This window comes from Platalea leucorodia, assembly GCF_965183815.1.
Source record: "Platalea leucorodia genome assembly, chromosome: 14".
In the NCBI taxonomy this organism is placed as follows: Eukaryota; Metazoa; Chordata; class Aves; order Pelecaniformes; family Threskiornithidae; genus Platalea; species Platalea leucorodia.
In genome coordinates, this window is record NC_138836.1 from 11159337 (window position 1) to 11173997 (window position 14661).

General features: G+C 42.9%; 1 protein-coding gene across 1 annotated transcript in view; it reads left to right on the top strand.

Moving 5' to 3' along the window:
• Nucleotides 1–14661, top strand: part of COX10 (cytochrome c oxidase assembly factor heme A:farnesyltransferase COX10) — a 106178-nt gene that overhangs the window by 67709 nt on the left and 23808 nt on the right. Inside the window, exon 5 of the mRNA XM_082326668.1 lies at nucleotides 5089–5159. Coding sequence (XP_082182794.1) covers nucleotides 5089–5159 — 71 coding nt within the window. The remainder of the gene's footprint in view (nucleotides 1–5088; nucleotides 5160–14661) is intronic.

The following is a 14661-nucleotide window of genomic DNA, read 5'->3' on the forward strand; positions in this document are numbered from 1 at the left end:
AGACCAGCAGCACTTCGGTGCAGGAGGAGGCGACTGCTCTTTGGCAACAGCCTCATCTTCTCATTTGCTCGTTAGTGCCATAGATTCACCTGAACACCGCCCGGCCAGGAGTCTTCGGAGAGAAATACCTCCAGAGGGCAATTCTGCTGCCAAAGAGCACATGGAAGCCTGCTCAGATGCAGGGATGGTTTTGCGATGGGAAGACCTCCAAGTTGCCTTGAATTAAATTGTCTTTTAATAGCAGGGTTCCGCTCTGTCTTTAGACTCATGGGATTATTGGTTCTGATGTAAATATGTGTTTAACATTAGAGTAAAATGTTCTGTCAATACATGGAAGACCGGTTGCCTATTTCAGCTGCTGCTGTTTCCACCATGTGTCACAGATTAGAGCTGGCCCTGGACGGGGGCCAGCCTGGTGCTCGCTACGCTCTACATCCAGAGCAGTATACGAGAGACGGTTACTAGCCTAAGTGTGGGTGACCTGTTTGATAAACTGTATGGCGCGATGTTCCTCCTAATGCACTCTATTTACGTTTTCGTGTGAACAGGAGTTAAGGTATTGAGCTGTCATAATTCAGTAGTTAAAATCTCTCTCGCAGGAATGACCACGGATGGCAAACGCAGTGTGTGCTCAGGGCTTTCCATCCGCTCCGCTGGCTTAATTAACTGCAAAGAGTCAGGCCAGTGTCTTTGAAAACTTAATAGGTGGTATTGGTGTTTAACCGATGATACGGAAAGAGCGAGAGCAAGTCCTGTAAAGGCACGGACGCCCTCTCGCTCTTTCCGTATCACGTTAGTCCTCGAAGTGCCAGCGTAGCGTAATGCCGTCTGCATCTGCAAGGTGATGCTACGGGAATCTTGGCTTAGTCCAAATAAAATTATTAATCTGTGTGTCCCCCAGGAGGCGTGAATGATTAGCTACCCTCTGCACTGACTGCTGTTTCCAGGAGGTAGCTTGAAGAAATGAAACAATCTTTAATGTTTCACTTAAAAACAAAGTGGAAACCAATATGAAGAAGCTGAGGGAAAAAACCCCATGAGTGTAAATAGCTATAAGCAGTAATGTGACAGCTAATCTAAGAATTGTTAGATGTTTAAGATATAATTACTGTATATTAACTAGATGAGATCTACACAAAAGAGTCTGATGAGCCTGCCAGAGAAATAAACCACAAAGTACTAGCTGGCCTGATTTATTTTTTTCCATCATCATGTTTTAAATGTTCATGCATACTGATTAAAATTTAGGTTAGGGTCTTGAAAGCTGTTGCCAAGTTTTGTCACTCAGGGATTTTTTAGATGCTGTAGATTTAACCCTCTGCCTGTCCTTTCGATGGCTAGCTTCCCAAATACCTAGGCCAGATAATATTCTGCCTTGTCCAGCCAGGCTGATGCAGTCAGGCTTCCTGAGGAAAAAGCCTCTTGAGTGCTTCTGAAATACTTATTTATTCAGGATTCATCTTACTGAATTTACTGTTTGCTAAAACAGGCTGTACTGTGCTGGCCTGGCATGAGATAATATGTTTGCGTTCACTCTTTCATTCCTATGGAATGATATTTGAGATGCACTTTTTTCATTTTTTCTAGAATATCAGGGGAAAATAATTTCAAGTGGAGAGAGAATTTTTCTGAACATCTGGGAGCAAAATGGGAAAAGTTTGATAAATGGCATCTTGCTGACATGTAATAGCAACTAGCTCAGTGAAAGAATCTGGGGCATTGCAAATAAAAGGATTTTTCTTAACTGTGGTTCAATCGGATATGTAGTTTCGTGCGTACAGTTGACAGTAACAGATTATTCAGTTTGTCAGATTTTAAAAAGCGAAAAAATTCTGACTTAAGTCATGCAGTAATCTTAATTTCGGGAGCAGCCGTGTCTGTGTCCAACAGAGACTGACATTTTTTGACTCCTTAGCTCAACAGAGAAATTTCTTCTTCAGAATTTGTATTCTATTCAGGGGTTAACTACAATATTAAATATATGGAAAAATTTCATACACTGATTATGGTATTGTCAGGTTATACTGATAACTGCATAAGTTTAAATTCTTTCAACAGTGTTGACCGTCCAACTGTTCTTCATTTCAGTCATTTTGTGTTTGAGACACACGGAGTTTAAAACCTGTGCATTATTTTGATTTTATCCATTGCACACAGCGTACCGTTACCGGTAAGCTTAAATACTCTCAAATGAGCCAGAACCTCCTCACAGGCACACGTTTAAACGGGAAGTAAGCTCACAGCAGTCAGACTTTGCAAACAGAAATCAAGGGAAAATTGTGTCTTTAAAAACAAAGCAAAACTGAGCGTCGCTCAGAATATTTTCAGGAGAAAATACTTCAGCTATATAGAATTTTTCCCTTGTTTTGCTCTACCAGTCTGATGTCAAATGACATTTTTTTCTTCATTTAACATAATTGTCTCTGAAATGTAACAGTGCAACAAGCCATTAGCAAAATGCTGAGCTGTCAGAAGCAATCACTGGTTTCGGATCCAAACGGGATGCTTTCCCCTCTCCGAAGGTACTCGCTGCGGTGCCCTGCGGAGGTTCTTTGTGGAACACCCAGCCCTTCCAGGGCCGCGCTGTAGCCGTGCCGGCCCGGCCTGGCCTCTGCCCGGAGCCGCCGGGGCTCCGGGCGTTGGGGCGTGTCGCTGCCCCGTAGCCTCCTCCGTGCTTTTCTTCTGAACCAGGGTCTCCACCAGCTTCAGTTGTAGCTGGGAGTGACCATTGCCGCTGCAGCTCAGGCATAACAAACAGAGGGTGAGAAATAACCTGTTCGCTGCCTAGCTAAAACTAAATAAATGAGTTGCCTAGTACTGCACTGGAACGCTCAGTCAAAGCGAAAGGCGTGTAAGCTAACCCTTTTTCTTCCTGAAGTCTCTTCCTCTTGTGCCTGAGTAACTCTTGGCTGAGCAGCCTGAGTTTGCTTCAGGAATATCGATAATAAAACTGGAAGGCTTTGGGAGTCGGTAGGAATTGGGAGCGGGTCGGGTGCTCCATCCAATTGCTCCAAATGGAGGCTTACCGAGAGCAAACCATCCAAAGGCTGCGTAGCCCAAGCCAGCTCCAATGCACAGATGGAGGCGAGAAATTTTAGTGAACTGGATGTGAACTAGTCATTAAGATCTGTGTTGATGATTTCAATTCCCGTTCTTTTATATTTTTTAACTTTTGAGCATTTCATCTGCAGCCTTTACCGCAAACCGACAAATGCAGGATTCCTCCCCTGCAGAACCGTGGTAGGTTTTGGATCCATCATGGACAAACTGAGGGCTTTAATATGCAGCACAGGCTTCAGCCAAGTTAACAGCAGTAATTATCCATTAATTTGTGTTGGCCAGCCACTAGAGGGGGGTGAGGCAGCCGCTTTTCCAGGGGGTTCACAGCTGCTGGCTGGCAGCGGGGAGCGCAGGTTTGGGGTCCCTCAGCCAGTGCCCCCCTTGCTGGCTCTGCTGCTTCCTCCACCTTCTCCCCTCCCTTCCCTGCCACCCGCCTGAGTCGCGTTCTTTCCCAGGTTTGGACAGTTTCACAAGCATAACAAAACATGAAGACGATGCCCACTGCCAAATTTCTTGGCTTTAGAGCATACTGTTAGCAAGTTTTGTTTGAGCAGGATAACTTTAGCGTGTGGGCTCGCTCTCGCTCGTGTGCATGAAGGATTTTCTTATAACCCCTTTCCTGGGAATGGTTAAAACTGTTGGGAAGATGATTCAACCTGAGGTTAAAAATGTCACCATGAATGGAGATTATCACGGGCTGTGTTCAGCAGGATGATCCGTGGGTATCCGATCCCTGCCGCGCTTGCGGTACGTAGGAGCAACGGCAGAGGTTCCCAAATTGTTATATAGTCAGTACTTTAAAGTCATAGATGGGAAAGGTGGCTCCTGGTGTCTCTGCGTGCCTGTAAATGAAGCGTCTTTCCCCTGATGTGCACCTGTAGGGCTCCGATGGGGTCCCTGCTGCTCCCGACGTCCCCGTCCGCTGGCATTCCCCCGGGAATGCCGCCCCGTTAAGGCAGCAAGACCAGTAATGTGGCACTGTCAAAATAAAGATGTTTGTTAATTTGGTCTTCTGTTGCGTAAAAGGTTACATCAGCTTGCTGGAATGACGCAGATTTTATCATACAGTCGTTTATCATATTGTCACCTTACATCTGTCTGCAGTTGACTGTACTGAGCTTACCGTCAGTCGGATTGTTTGAAATTAGGATTTGTTATGGTGCTTTTCCTACATATTCACCATAATCGGGATCCTACCCCAAAACCTCAGACATAAGGTCAGTAGAAAATATTCTTTCTATAAACACAAACTACTCTTTTTATAAATAAATACATGCTTATTATTTTTATTACTATTTTGCCACACGTAAAGCTGAACGGCTTTACAGTTTGCTGTACGGCAAAGCGCGCTCAGCCTTTCCAGTAACATTCTTTATAAAAGGGAGCACACAAAAGCCTGCAGGAATTCCTAGCGTGAAGATAGTGCCGCCTGAATTTTCCCATAGGCGATGTTTAAAGTCAAACTGGGTTGTGACATTAAATAACACCATATGGCGTGTTCGTTCCCGGCTGCTAGGACTAGATGCTCAGTGCAGTTTCAGTAGCATTTTACAGGAGTTGATTGATTTTGGGGGGGGTTATAGGTTCTCAGAAGTTAGATGATCTTGAAAAAAATTTAGTGTTTGTCTTTTAAATACCAGAAGCACAACATTTGCAAGGGCTGTTTGTATTAATATAAAACTGGGGGCAGGGCTGTGTGTATGTGTATATATAATTGTGTACATATAAAAGCTGTGTCAAACCTGTCGAGAACAGAACTTGGAATCAAACTCTACTTCAAATGATTAACTTTTGGGGACTTGCGCAAACTATTTTTGTCCTCCAGGTGATTTTCTTTCTAAGGGGATGCCAAAAGCATTAACGCAGACTATCAAAGCTCCGTAAAAGGAGTTTGCCATTTTCATTGTATTTCTGAACCTTCAAAAATAGAGATTAAAGCACCTGCAGATGCAGACAGTACATTCCACGCATGGCATGCTTTCCGGCATCCTTTCATTTTCATTCTTCCCTTTTTTTTTTTTATTACAGTTCTTTGAGGTTCCGTTTGACTCAAATATGAACAGGACAAAAAACAGACCACTGGTGCGAGGACAGATCAGGTAAGGCTGTGCACACCTGCTCCGGCTAATGAGAAATGAGTCTTCGCATTGCTTTTATCTATCTCCAAGCTTCTCTCTCTCTTCAGATGACAAAAAATAGCAATTTCAGACAAAAAAACTTAAGAAAGAAAGGCACCTCTCTGTTCTTCGATATTTCTTCACGTTTATAACTTTCATGTGAGGAGTTCGGGTAATCAGCTGTCCTCTAAAATACTGCAATACTGTCTCAAGACAGCAGAATTTCCACTCGTGTTGTGGTTTTCTTCATGTGTGACGACTACATGCACAGCGCGGTAGCACGCGGTTATGTTCCACTGAACTTTCGCATTCGTTTGTAACAACAAATCCTCAAAATTTCACATCTAAGAACAACCACAGAAGTGTATGTTGGTTTTAGTAGTCACATTTATCTGTTAGATCACGAACATTCATTTGAGTCTCCCGGCGGAGGTATCTGCAACTCATTTTTTTTAGGGGTTTTGTAAGGCACCATTTTGTCTTGGCCTTTTTTACATGTTTAGCATAAAGCTGGAGTGAAAACTCACAATGGTGCCATCTTATGAAAATAAAGTAAAAATTTGTCATCATTTAGTTTATTATCATCCATGAGTAAATCCCTCCCCCAACCCCCCAAAAAACCCTATATTAGCATATGGTTTCCCTTTAAAAATAAATAAATAAATAAAAAATTCCTTCATTCACTCTGTTTTCTGGATTATATATCAGTTCAGAGTCTCAAAGGCTGTTTTCCAGCTAAAAAAGCAAAGTGAAAAAGAACATCAACAAAAAACTCTAACTTATTTGCAAACTAAAACTGAAGGCCCAATTCATAAATGATTCAACAAACAATTTTAGTATTGCGTTTCCATGATTTGTGCCAAGGATTATTTATAACAAAATTATGTTTTCCCTTAGGCTTCTGCGAACAGTTGGTCCTATTTATTTCTGTGTTTTATCCATCACCTTTGGAGGACTGAAAAAAATGTGATGGATGAAATTACAAGAAAATTGAGACAAAATAGTAAAGTGAACCTCGGGGGTAAATTCCTTCTCATTGTAAATAGTTAGAGCGCTTCAATGAGCTTGTCCCGATTTGTTCTTGAAGATGGTGCTAATTACAGATTCCTGAGTGGAGTTAATTTTATTTAAAAACATATTTTAGGGACCACTGCAGTGAGGGCATCTGTTGTACATACAGTAAGTCAGCCTTAATTGTGCAGTTCAGGGGTGCTCGCTTCTGCTCCACTCGCATGTCGTCCTGTAGCCCTGGAAGAAGGAACGCTTGTTAGGAAGAAGGATGATGGGGGGATTTTTTTAATTGTTTTTTTTTTTTTTTTTTTATCATAGTCTACTAGCGTGGCTTGCAGTGTTTCTGGAGTCAAAAATATAGCTAGGAAACTTTCTGTCAGCTTTTGATTCAGAGAAAGCAATTTGTTTTAGAAGTTTCCAGTGTCCTTAAACGAACTTCACTGTCATCTGAATGCACCACAGCTTGGCAAAACCGTATTTAACGGCTTTTCTTGCTTCCCCCCACCCCTTCAGATTTGCTTTCACCACAAAATGGTAATGTTGGGGACTTCGTGTAATCACTCATCAATCTATCTACCTGACTGTCAACAGCTAATTTAAAGTTCTTTAAAGTGTCACTTACCTTGAATAATGCCGGTCTCGTTCCCTGTAGACCGTTGAACATGCGGAGCTTGACTGGGGTTATTTCTTCTGCGGTGTGCCAGAGGAGAATAATCCAGTGCAAGTGATCTAACCTTGTCATATTTTGCCACATATTCCCTAGTGTTCCTTGAACTCTTTCCTTCCTGGCTGATTAAATAAAACCCTTAAATGGTTGTGCTAAAACTAGTCAAAAACAGACTAGACAGAGACGGATAAATTGTGTGTGAGAGACTGGTGTCTTGGCTCTGGGAAGGAATCCAGAGAGCTTGGGGTATGTACAGAGTTCTTGCCCAAAATTTGTCTGATGCGAGTTTTGACATTTTCTTCTCTTTAGCTGCTTCATATCATGAAATGTTTGGTGCTTTTTTAATTCTGCTGTGTTAAAACGTCTGTGATATCTGGTGCAAATGAGCCATCATTTTACGATCCGCCTTCATTTGCGCTGTTTGCAAATATATTGTGATTCCCCTTTTTTCCCCCCTCTCTTTCTCCCTCTCTCTCTCTTCTCTCTTTCTTTCCTTTTTATTTATTTCGCATAGTCCTTGTTACAGAACTGGTCAGTGTGGGTAGCAGAGTCGTACCGGTTTTTGTACGGTCCAGTCCTGAGCTGGAGATCCCTTTTGAAGAGGGAGAAGGTTGTTGGCCCTCCATCGTGTCGGCTCACTGCACCTCCTTGGAAAGGCTTTCGATGGTGGCTTTGATGTGAACATCTGCCCACTGAGAAACTGCACTGAGACCAGTGACATTTTTTACAGAGGTTGTGGCATCACAAAGACAATTCTTGGATGCTTTGAACTTGGGCCAGAATCAAACTGGTAACTCCCAGTGAGAGGTCCTTGGTGTTACTGAGTCATCCTGACCCTGGATGAGCTGGCGTCTCTATTTTAGATAAGCGAATTCATGGAGCTGGCTCATTAGGAAACGTTACGCTGTTGTAGAGAAATTATTCCCATGTGTTTCGCTTTGTGGCCTCCATTTGCATTTTCAGCCCCAAGTTTAGTTAGGTTTAAGATCAGCTGTCTGTTCTAAGTGACCTTGCTTCCAACATTTCTCCCCTTCCTTTCTCCCTGAAGCCTTTACTTCGAAAAAACAGCACCCCCCCCCATCTTGGCAACGCTTGCGTGTGTTCATGTCCCTGCATACACGTTCATGCCGTTCCCAAGTCCCCACATCTGAGCCTTTTCTACAAGTTGCCGAGGACTTGCAGTTCCCTTTGGCATCAGTGAAAAACCTCAGTAGCTTTCAAAGAAATGCTCCGTGGCCAGGGCTGCGCTGTGGAGTGTGAACATCGCCATGGCCTCTGAGGTCTGGCTGGGGACAGTGTCATTGCCCTGCTGGTGACACTCAATAAGCATTTAATTTAGGCAGCTTTGGCCTGACCGTCGCTCCAGGCAGCACCCTCTGAGCCTGGAGCCGGTTCTGCAGACATCTCTGGAAGGATGGGATTTGGAAAAGCAATTGTCCTCCATCCTTGTGAAGTCCTCTCCACATTGCAGCAACTTTATGGCTGAAATAGTTATCTAGATGCTTAGTGTGTCCCTGCTATATATATTTTATATCATTTGGCCTGGACCAAACCGTATAGGCAATGGCACAGAAGGACTCTGCAGAGCTGGGGTCTGCAGTACATAGGACAAGAGTGCACACACCTTATTTGCCAGCCCCAAACCCACCGCTGATGCCCCCAGGGAATTTTCTGACACCGTTGCTAGATTTGTGACAAACAGCACCTGATAGTTCATTGACTGCTTGCTTTACAATGTCCTATTTAATTTGCGAGGCTCTGAAAAAAATGTTCCCTTTGAGCAATGAGACGTAACCATACTTATTCTCTATTCAGAGAGTAATCAGAGACATCCTGTTGCAAAAATAACAAGAGTAGACCCAAACACAGCATGCCACTAAACGCCATCCATCATTCCAGCCTGCCCACATGTCCTCCTCCCTCCCCTGACCCCTCAAGTCCTGTTTGGGAATACAAACAGCTTGAGATGTTCCTCATACTTCGGCTACGGTGTTCAACTCACTGAGCATATTTGCGTTTTGCGTTATAACAACAGCTGATATTATTTTTCCTGCTATGAATTGTTTTTATGTCATTGACGAGGAAAAATTTCATGTGCTCACGCAACCTTAGATTTGACTGAAATGGCAGCAGCTTTTCCTGGCTTCCTGTTGCATTTGATTTATTCCCTTGCTTTTTAAGGTAATGGATTTAATTTTCCTGCAGATTAATTTAAATAAATCTCTAGTATTAGCTGCAGTAGCTGAGTGAGCTTGGCCTCTGGGATGACAAGTGTCCTGCTCCATTATATTGTACAAAGTGACAGTTTTGATTGCCCTTCTACAGAGACCTGCGTACGCTCTTGTTAAAAAGCAGGCTGTTTTTATGAACTTACCGTACTGCTGGATCTGCTGTGCTAAGCACTCATAAAAAACTTAATAGTTGTACAGGAATAGTTTTTCATCTTAAAAAAAAAATAAGTCGTCAAACAGCATGTTCTAAATAACTAACTGACGACCATGTAGGCACCTTTCAGTTCTGCTCCTGCGGTATTTTGCAATTTGCAACTGTTCTCTGTACCAGGTCCTACAGCTTTTGGCTTTGCTCTTAGCAGGGGCTGCAGTGGGGCTGGGATTTCTCCCTCGCTCTACCGCCAGGTTTCGTGTCGCCCGGGCCGTGAAGCGTTGCGCGGGCAGCATCAGAGGATGGTCCGGGCTGGAAGGGACCTCAGGAGAGCTGTAGTCCAATCTCCTGCTCGCCGCGGGGTCAGCTCTGAGGGCAGACCAGGTTGCTCCAGGTTTTATCCAGTCTTGTCTTAAAAACCTTCAATATTGGAATAATATGCTATGGAATTTCATTATATTCTCCTTAGGCAGAATATTTGCACACTCAAGCTTGCTCTTCCTTGCGTGTTTAAGAAGTCTAAGTACTAACTTGGCAGAAGGCACAACACAGATAATGCCTTGGATGCTTCCAAAGGAATCAATCTTTGTGTTGTTTAGTAAATATTTTTTCCTAGAATCCCATGAGCCTCCTCACCCAGCAACGCACAAGGAGCTGTGTTCTGTGTATGAGCTTCCCGCTTCTCATGGCCAGGGTTGATGGTTATGGCAATTCATGGAGACGGTAACGCTTTTCCTACCGGTTGACGTTTCTCAGTGGAGTGTTGACTTGGTCAGTTAAAACTAAGCCAAACTCTCGAAGAATCAGACCAAAAAGAGCTCCTAAGCTAGCAATATTTCTCACTGATGGCTTTTATTTATGAATTGTAGTTATAACTGCAAATATAGAAGTTGGACATTCATAAACTGATAGAAAATTGCAACACATCAAACTTTGTATTTATTCAAAAATACATTGAGACTCAAGACTAAAGCTGAGCTTTCCACTCAGTTGCCTGTAGTAGACCTGCTGCTACAGTCTTACAAAACCAGTCCATGCTGAAAAAATGTGTGTGCATTTAAAAAAAAATCCTCCTGTAATCACTGTTGATAACTCTGTGTAATTAGCTTGATTCTTTGCTTGCTAACGCTAATGTAAATCGGGAGCGTTTCTAGTGATGTTAGTGGAGCTTCACTGATGTAAGTGAGAGGAAATCCATGTCCTCAGCTTACGCTGAAACCTGCATTAAGCGTTCAGCCAGCCCTGCTTTAAGCCAGCAGTTTAAAACCTCCCCAAGGGCTTCAGTACAACTTTGGTTCCCATTTAAAGATCAGCCTCTACTTAGCTGATTGGTCTGCTCCCTTGGGTGGTCATTTCAGACAGGTTTCATTCTGCTTAAGTTAAAACAAATAAAACAAAAACTCCATAAATCTACAGTTCCTCAAGAATAATCATTTTTGAGAGATCAGATGCTCCTTCCCTGCAGGGAAACATTCCAATATTTTGTTTAGAAAATACCTCATTTTAAAGGGACTGCCCTGAGATCTTTTTGAATGATAAAAATGTTTCTTTTTTCAGTGGGAGGCTTTCCTCTTGTTTAAACAGGGCACAATTCAAAGCAGACACCGCCATGGCAGCCTTTTCAAGCATTTTTTATCCTACTTGTATTCAGGCTTTATTATTTGAAAACAAGTAAATGCATTCCTTCCCCACCACCGCCCTCCCGGCTTCCTTTTTTTTCCACCCTGTGTTTTCCAGAAGCTGTCATTGATTGTATTTGGTAAACAAGAAATTAAAAAGGCAGCTTGATATTTTTGACATGTACAATTGCTTGTAAAAATGTAGTCCTTGCCTTTTGAACAGCGGGGTATTTTTCTGTATTTTTTTTTATTTTTTATTTTCTGGCATGGCCATGTCATGGAGAGGTGGGGGGAGAGAAACCTTGAGGCTAAAACATAGTTTAATGAGAATAAAACCCACATCAAAGGATGGACTAATGGAACGATATAATGCTTACTGTGTCACTTTCCCAAAGGGGATATGGATGACAGTACTTATATTTCAATTATCTATTCACTGCCTGCATAGGATGTTGATTAAATGGTTCCAAGGTATTAGCGTCCTTTTGTAGAATTCACAGAAAAATGGTGATACTGCACATTATCCTCAGATCAAAATGTGTATTACCAGGAAATTATATAGCTCTAACTACATATATATTTTGTTTCTTAGGGCAATAAAGAGGGTTGTTTTAATAACTCTAGCATTACATTCAAATTCGTTTCAGTTGAAGAAATTGCTAGCTCTCCAGCTAGCGCCTTCAGCTCGGTCCTCCTGCCCGGACCTAATTCTGCGGCAGCTCAACGGAGACGTTCCTTTGCAGGCAGCTCCGGTCGGTAAATACAGATCCTGCGGAAACACTTGACCCCTCACGCCTTGCTGCTTTTCAGTTCAGCCGAGGGGCCTTCCCCGCCAAATTATTTATCCGAATCTTTAATTGCACGTGGGGCGGTTGATAAATCGGAGTACATTGTACATCGCCCCACGTTAGGAAACATCCCAGATGCTCATGTATAAACCAGGAGTCACGGTGCATTTGGCTAAATAGCTGCTCCATCTGCTTGTGGGGAACGCTGCGGAGAAGTGATACGGGCTCCTAATGGAGTTGTCTTATCCTCTCGTGTCAGCTCCTCGCCAGGGGGTAGAGCCCCGTGAGCTGGAGGGAGCCACGCTATTGTACACTAATCCTTCCAACTTTGTGTCCGATATGAACGGGCCTCTTGGACGTTAGTTGTAACCGTTGACTTTTCTTTTTTAACTGACTAGTGATGTGTCATTTTCTTCAAAGGTGATGTTAAAGTGAATTTTCCCTCTTACGCCGCACAAACAAGCAAAAATAAAGCTCAAAGCCCAAGAGCCTTTCCCCAGCTTAACGCAGGGTTCTCCTGGTGGCTCTTCTTCCCGTGTCTGTCAAACATTTCAGGTTCATGTTTGTAAATTTTGGCTTAATGCAGTCAAAATCCTCACACTTTGTTCCCTGTATTAGTGTTGAACCTTATCTGGTTTAACCACAACAGCATCATTATTCAGCGTGTGCCAAGTGTTGTAGGAGATGTCACCGCTCAACAAGTCCATTATGGAGCTGCCTCTGATTAGAAGCTGCTATACCCTGAGATCTGTTTACAGTAAGTCATGTTACAAGTGCATTTCTCTCTGTGAAGGACAGAGTTTATCGTGTCTTCTACAAGTTATAACTTACATGTTATCCACTTCGCAAGTCAGATATAAAAGAGGTTTTTCTTAAACTTCCATTAGCTGCACTAACGCAGATGCTCGCTCTCCAGTCTTTATGACTAGAAAAGCTGCATTCCTGAGGTTGAGATATGTGGAGAACCTCTTTGATATGTTTTATTTTATTTTTTTTGCTAGGGATGTAGAATCACAAGGAATATTATATTATAAGGCATGCTGTAAAGGAGCGTGAGCCACAGTGACTCATAGTGCTGCCCGTGTGTGACAATAATGATTTTGTAGTCAAGTACTTTGATGGTATATGAAGGGTTTTTTTGGTTTTTTTCCACCAAACGTTTCTAAAATATAACTCCAGATGCTAACTGTAGATAAACTACCAAAATAATAATGCAGAAATCCCAAAATACAGCCATCCTCACCCTCTCCACCTCTCAGGTGAAGCATAGCAACTACTTAAGAGCATGCTATAGAGTTAAAATGACAGGAATATCAGAGGCGTGCTTGCAGTGTTGCAGAGGAATCTGCCGATGGGCAGGAAGGATCTGACCGAAATTGCAGTTTGGCAGGCTCGTCTGCTCGATTGCTCTTCCACTTCTTGGCATCTGGAGCCTGATCCTCCTGCCACTGCAGACATCGCACCTTGTCCTGCTGTCTGTGGCTGTAGTGAGGAACTTATTTCCTTCATTTTCCTTGCTCCTGGGAATGTATTTAGAGTCAGTGATCCTGTACTGAGAATGGCTGGACTATCTTTCCTCTTTTTTTGAAAAGCAGGTTGATAAATACTCTAGAACTTCAGTTTTCTCCATCTTAATGAGATTGAGAACTGGCCTGAGACTTCTTTACCCACTGCTTTCCAAACGTCGGCTGAGGGCTCAGCAGAAGCATGTGTTAGATTTAATCACTCTAAATCACAGAAAAATGTTCCTGGAGAGACCGTATTATCCATCCTGTTTGTCAGCTGCTCTCTGGTTCTTAAATGAACAGAACTGAGATTTTGAAACGAAATGAATGGATCACTTAACTGCCATGTTGTAAGGTTAGGTTTGTTGGGTTGAAGAGGAGGATTTAGTTTAAATATTATGGGGGACATTTTTCAAATTTACTGTAGGTTTGTCTTGTAAGCACTTTAAAAAAATATTTACATTTTCGTGACTGCAGGGAAGCTGTGAATATTATTACTCACCCTCTCACTCCTACCTAACAGAGCCGTATAACAAGGAGCGTGCTAATGCTCTGCAGGGTTGCTTGGAGTTGTTATGATTAGCATTCTGGTGTGGATGGCAAATGCAAGAAGAGCATAAACATTTTATCAGTATGGGTCCTTTTCATTTTTAATTTTTTACTTCCAGTGAAGTGACGGGGCCCAATTGGAGCATCTGCTTAATAACAAAGGGCAGCATGAAAAGTTTTATTTCTGTCTGAACGTAGTATTCATAAACTGCAAGTCTGCCCAGGGTTTGCTGAGCTATCGCATCCCAAACCTGTAGTTGCTTTGGTCTCAGTCCCCCGGGCAGACTCTTGAACCCTTGAACAACGGAAGACCAGATCCTGGCATCATTTGCGTGGAGTTAGACTGGTGAAAATGGGAGCATGATATGTTTAGGAGAAAGCTCCACGCTGAGGGTGGGACTCCCGAGTTCTCTGCTTTCGGCCGAGTTGAAATCCCTCTCATCTCATCTTAGCATACACGTTGCGTCTTTGTGGAAACTTTCAGCAAAATCGATCGAGCCAATTTTGATTTACACAAGCATAAAAAAGAGAGATGTGTCCCTTTCAAGATGAAATGATTCCTTTAAATTAGCCGTGTTTGTTTATGATAGTTTTAAAGTCCCTCGCTCTGGCAGGGGAGACAGAACATCTGCAGCTCGGATTCTTGAGGAGCGAGGGGAACGAATTGCCTCCAATTTGCTTAAAATACAGTGTCGATTACGCTTTTATACCATAGCGATACACAGCCATGACAGGGCGCCTTGGGCTCCATGCATGGGTGGTTTCTTCATTGGGAGAGAGCTGAATTGACACAGACACGGGATATTTTATCCTAGTCTGTATTTATTTACACTAAGTACACTTCTAACAAGTGTATTAGATAGCAAAGCCAGAGCTGCTGTGGCAAAACTCAAGAAGGCAACTTCGTGATGAGACCCAGCCAGCTATACCTGTTTATCCGTCGCTGAGCTCCGTATGTGCCGG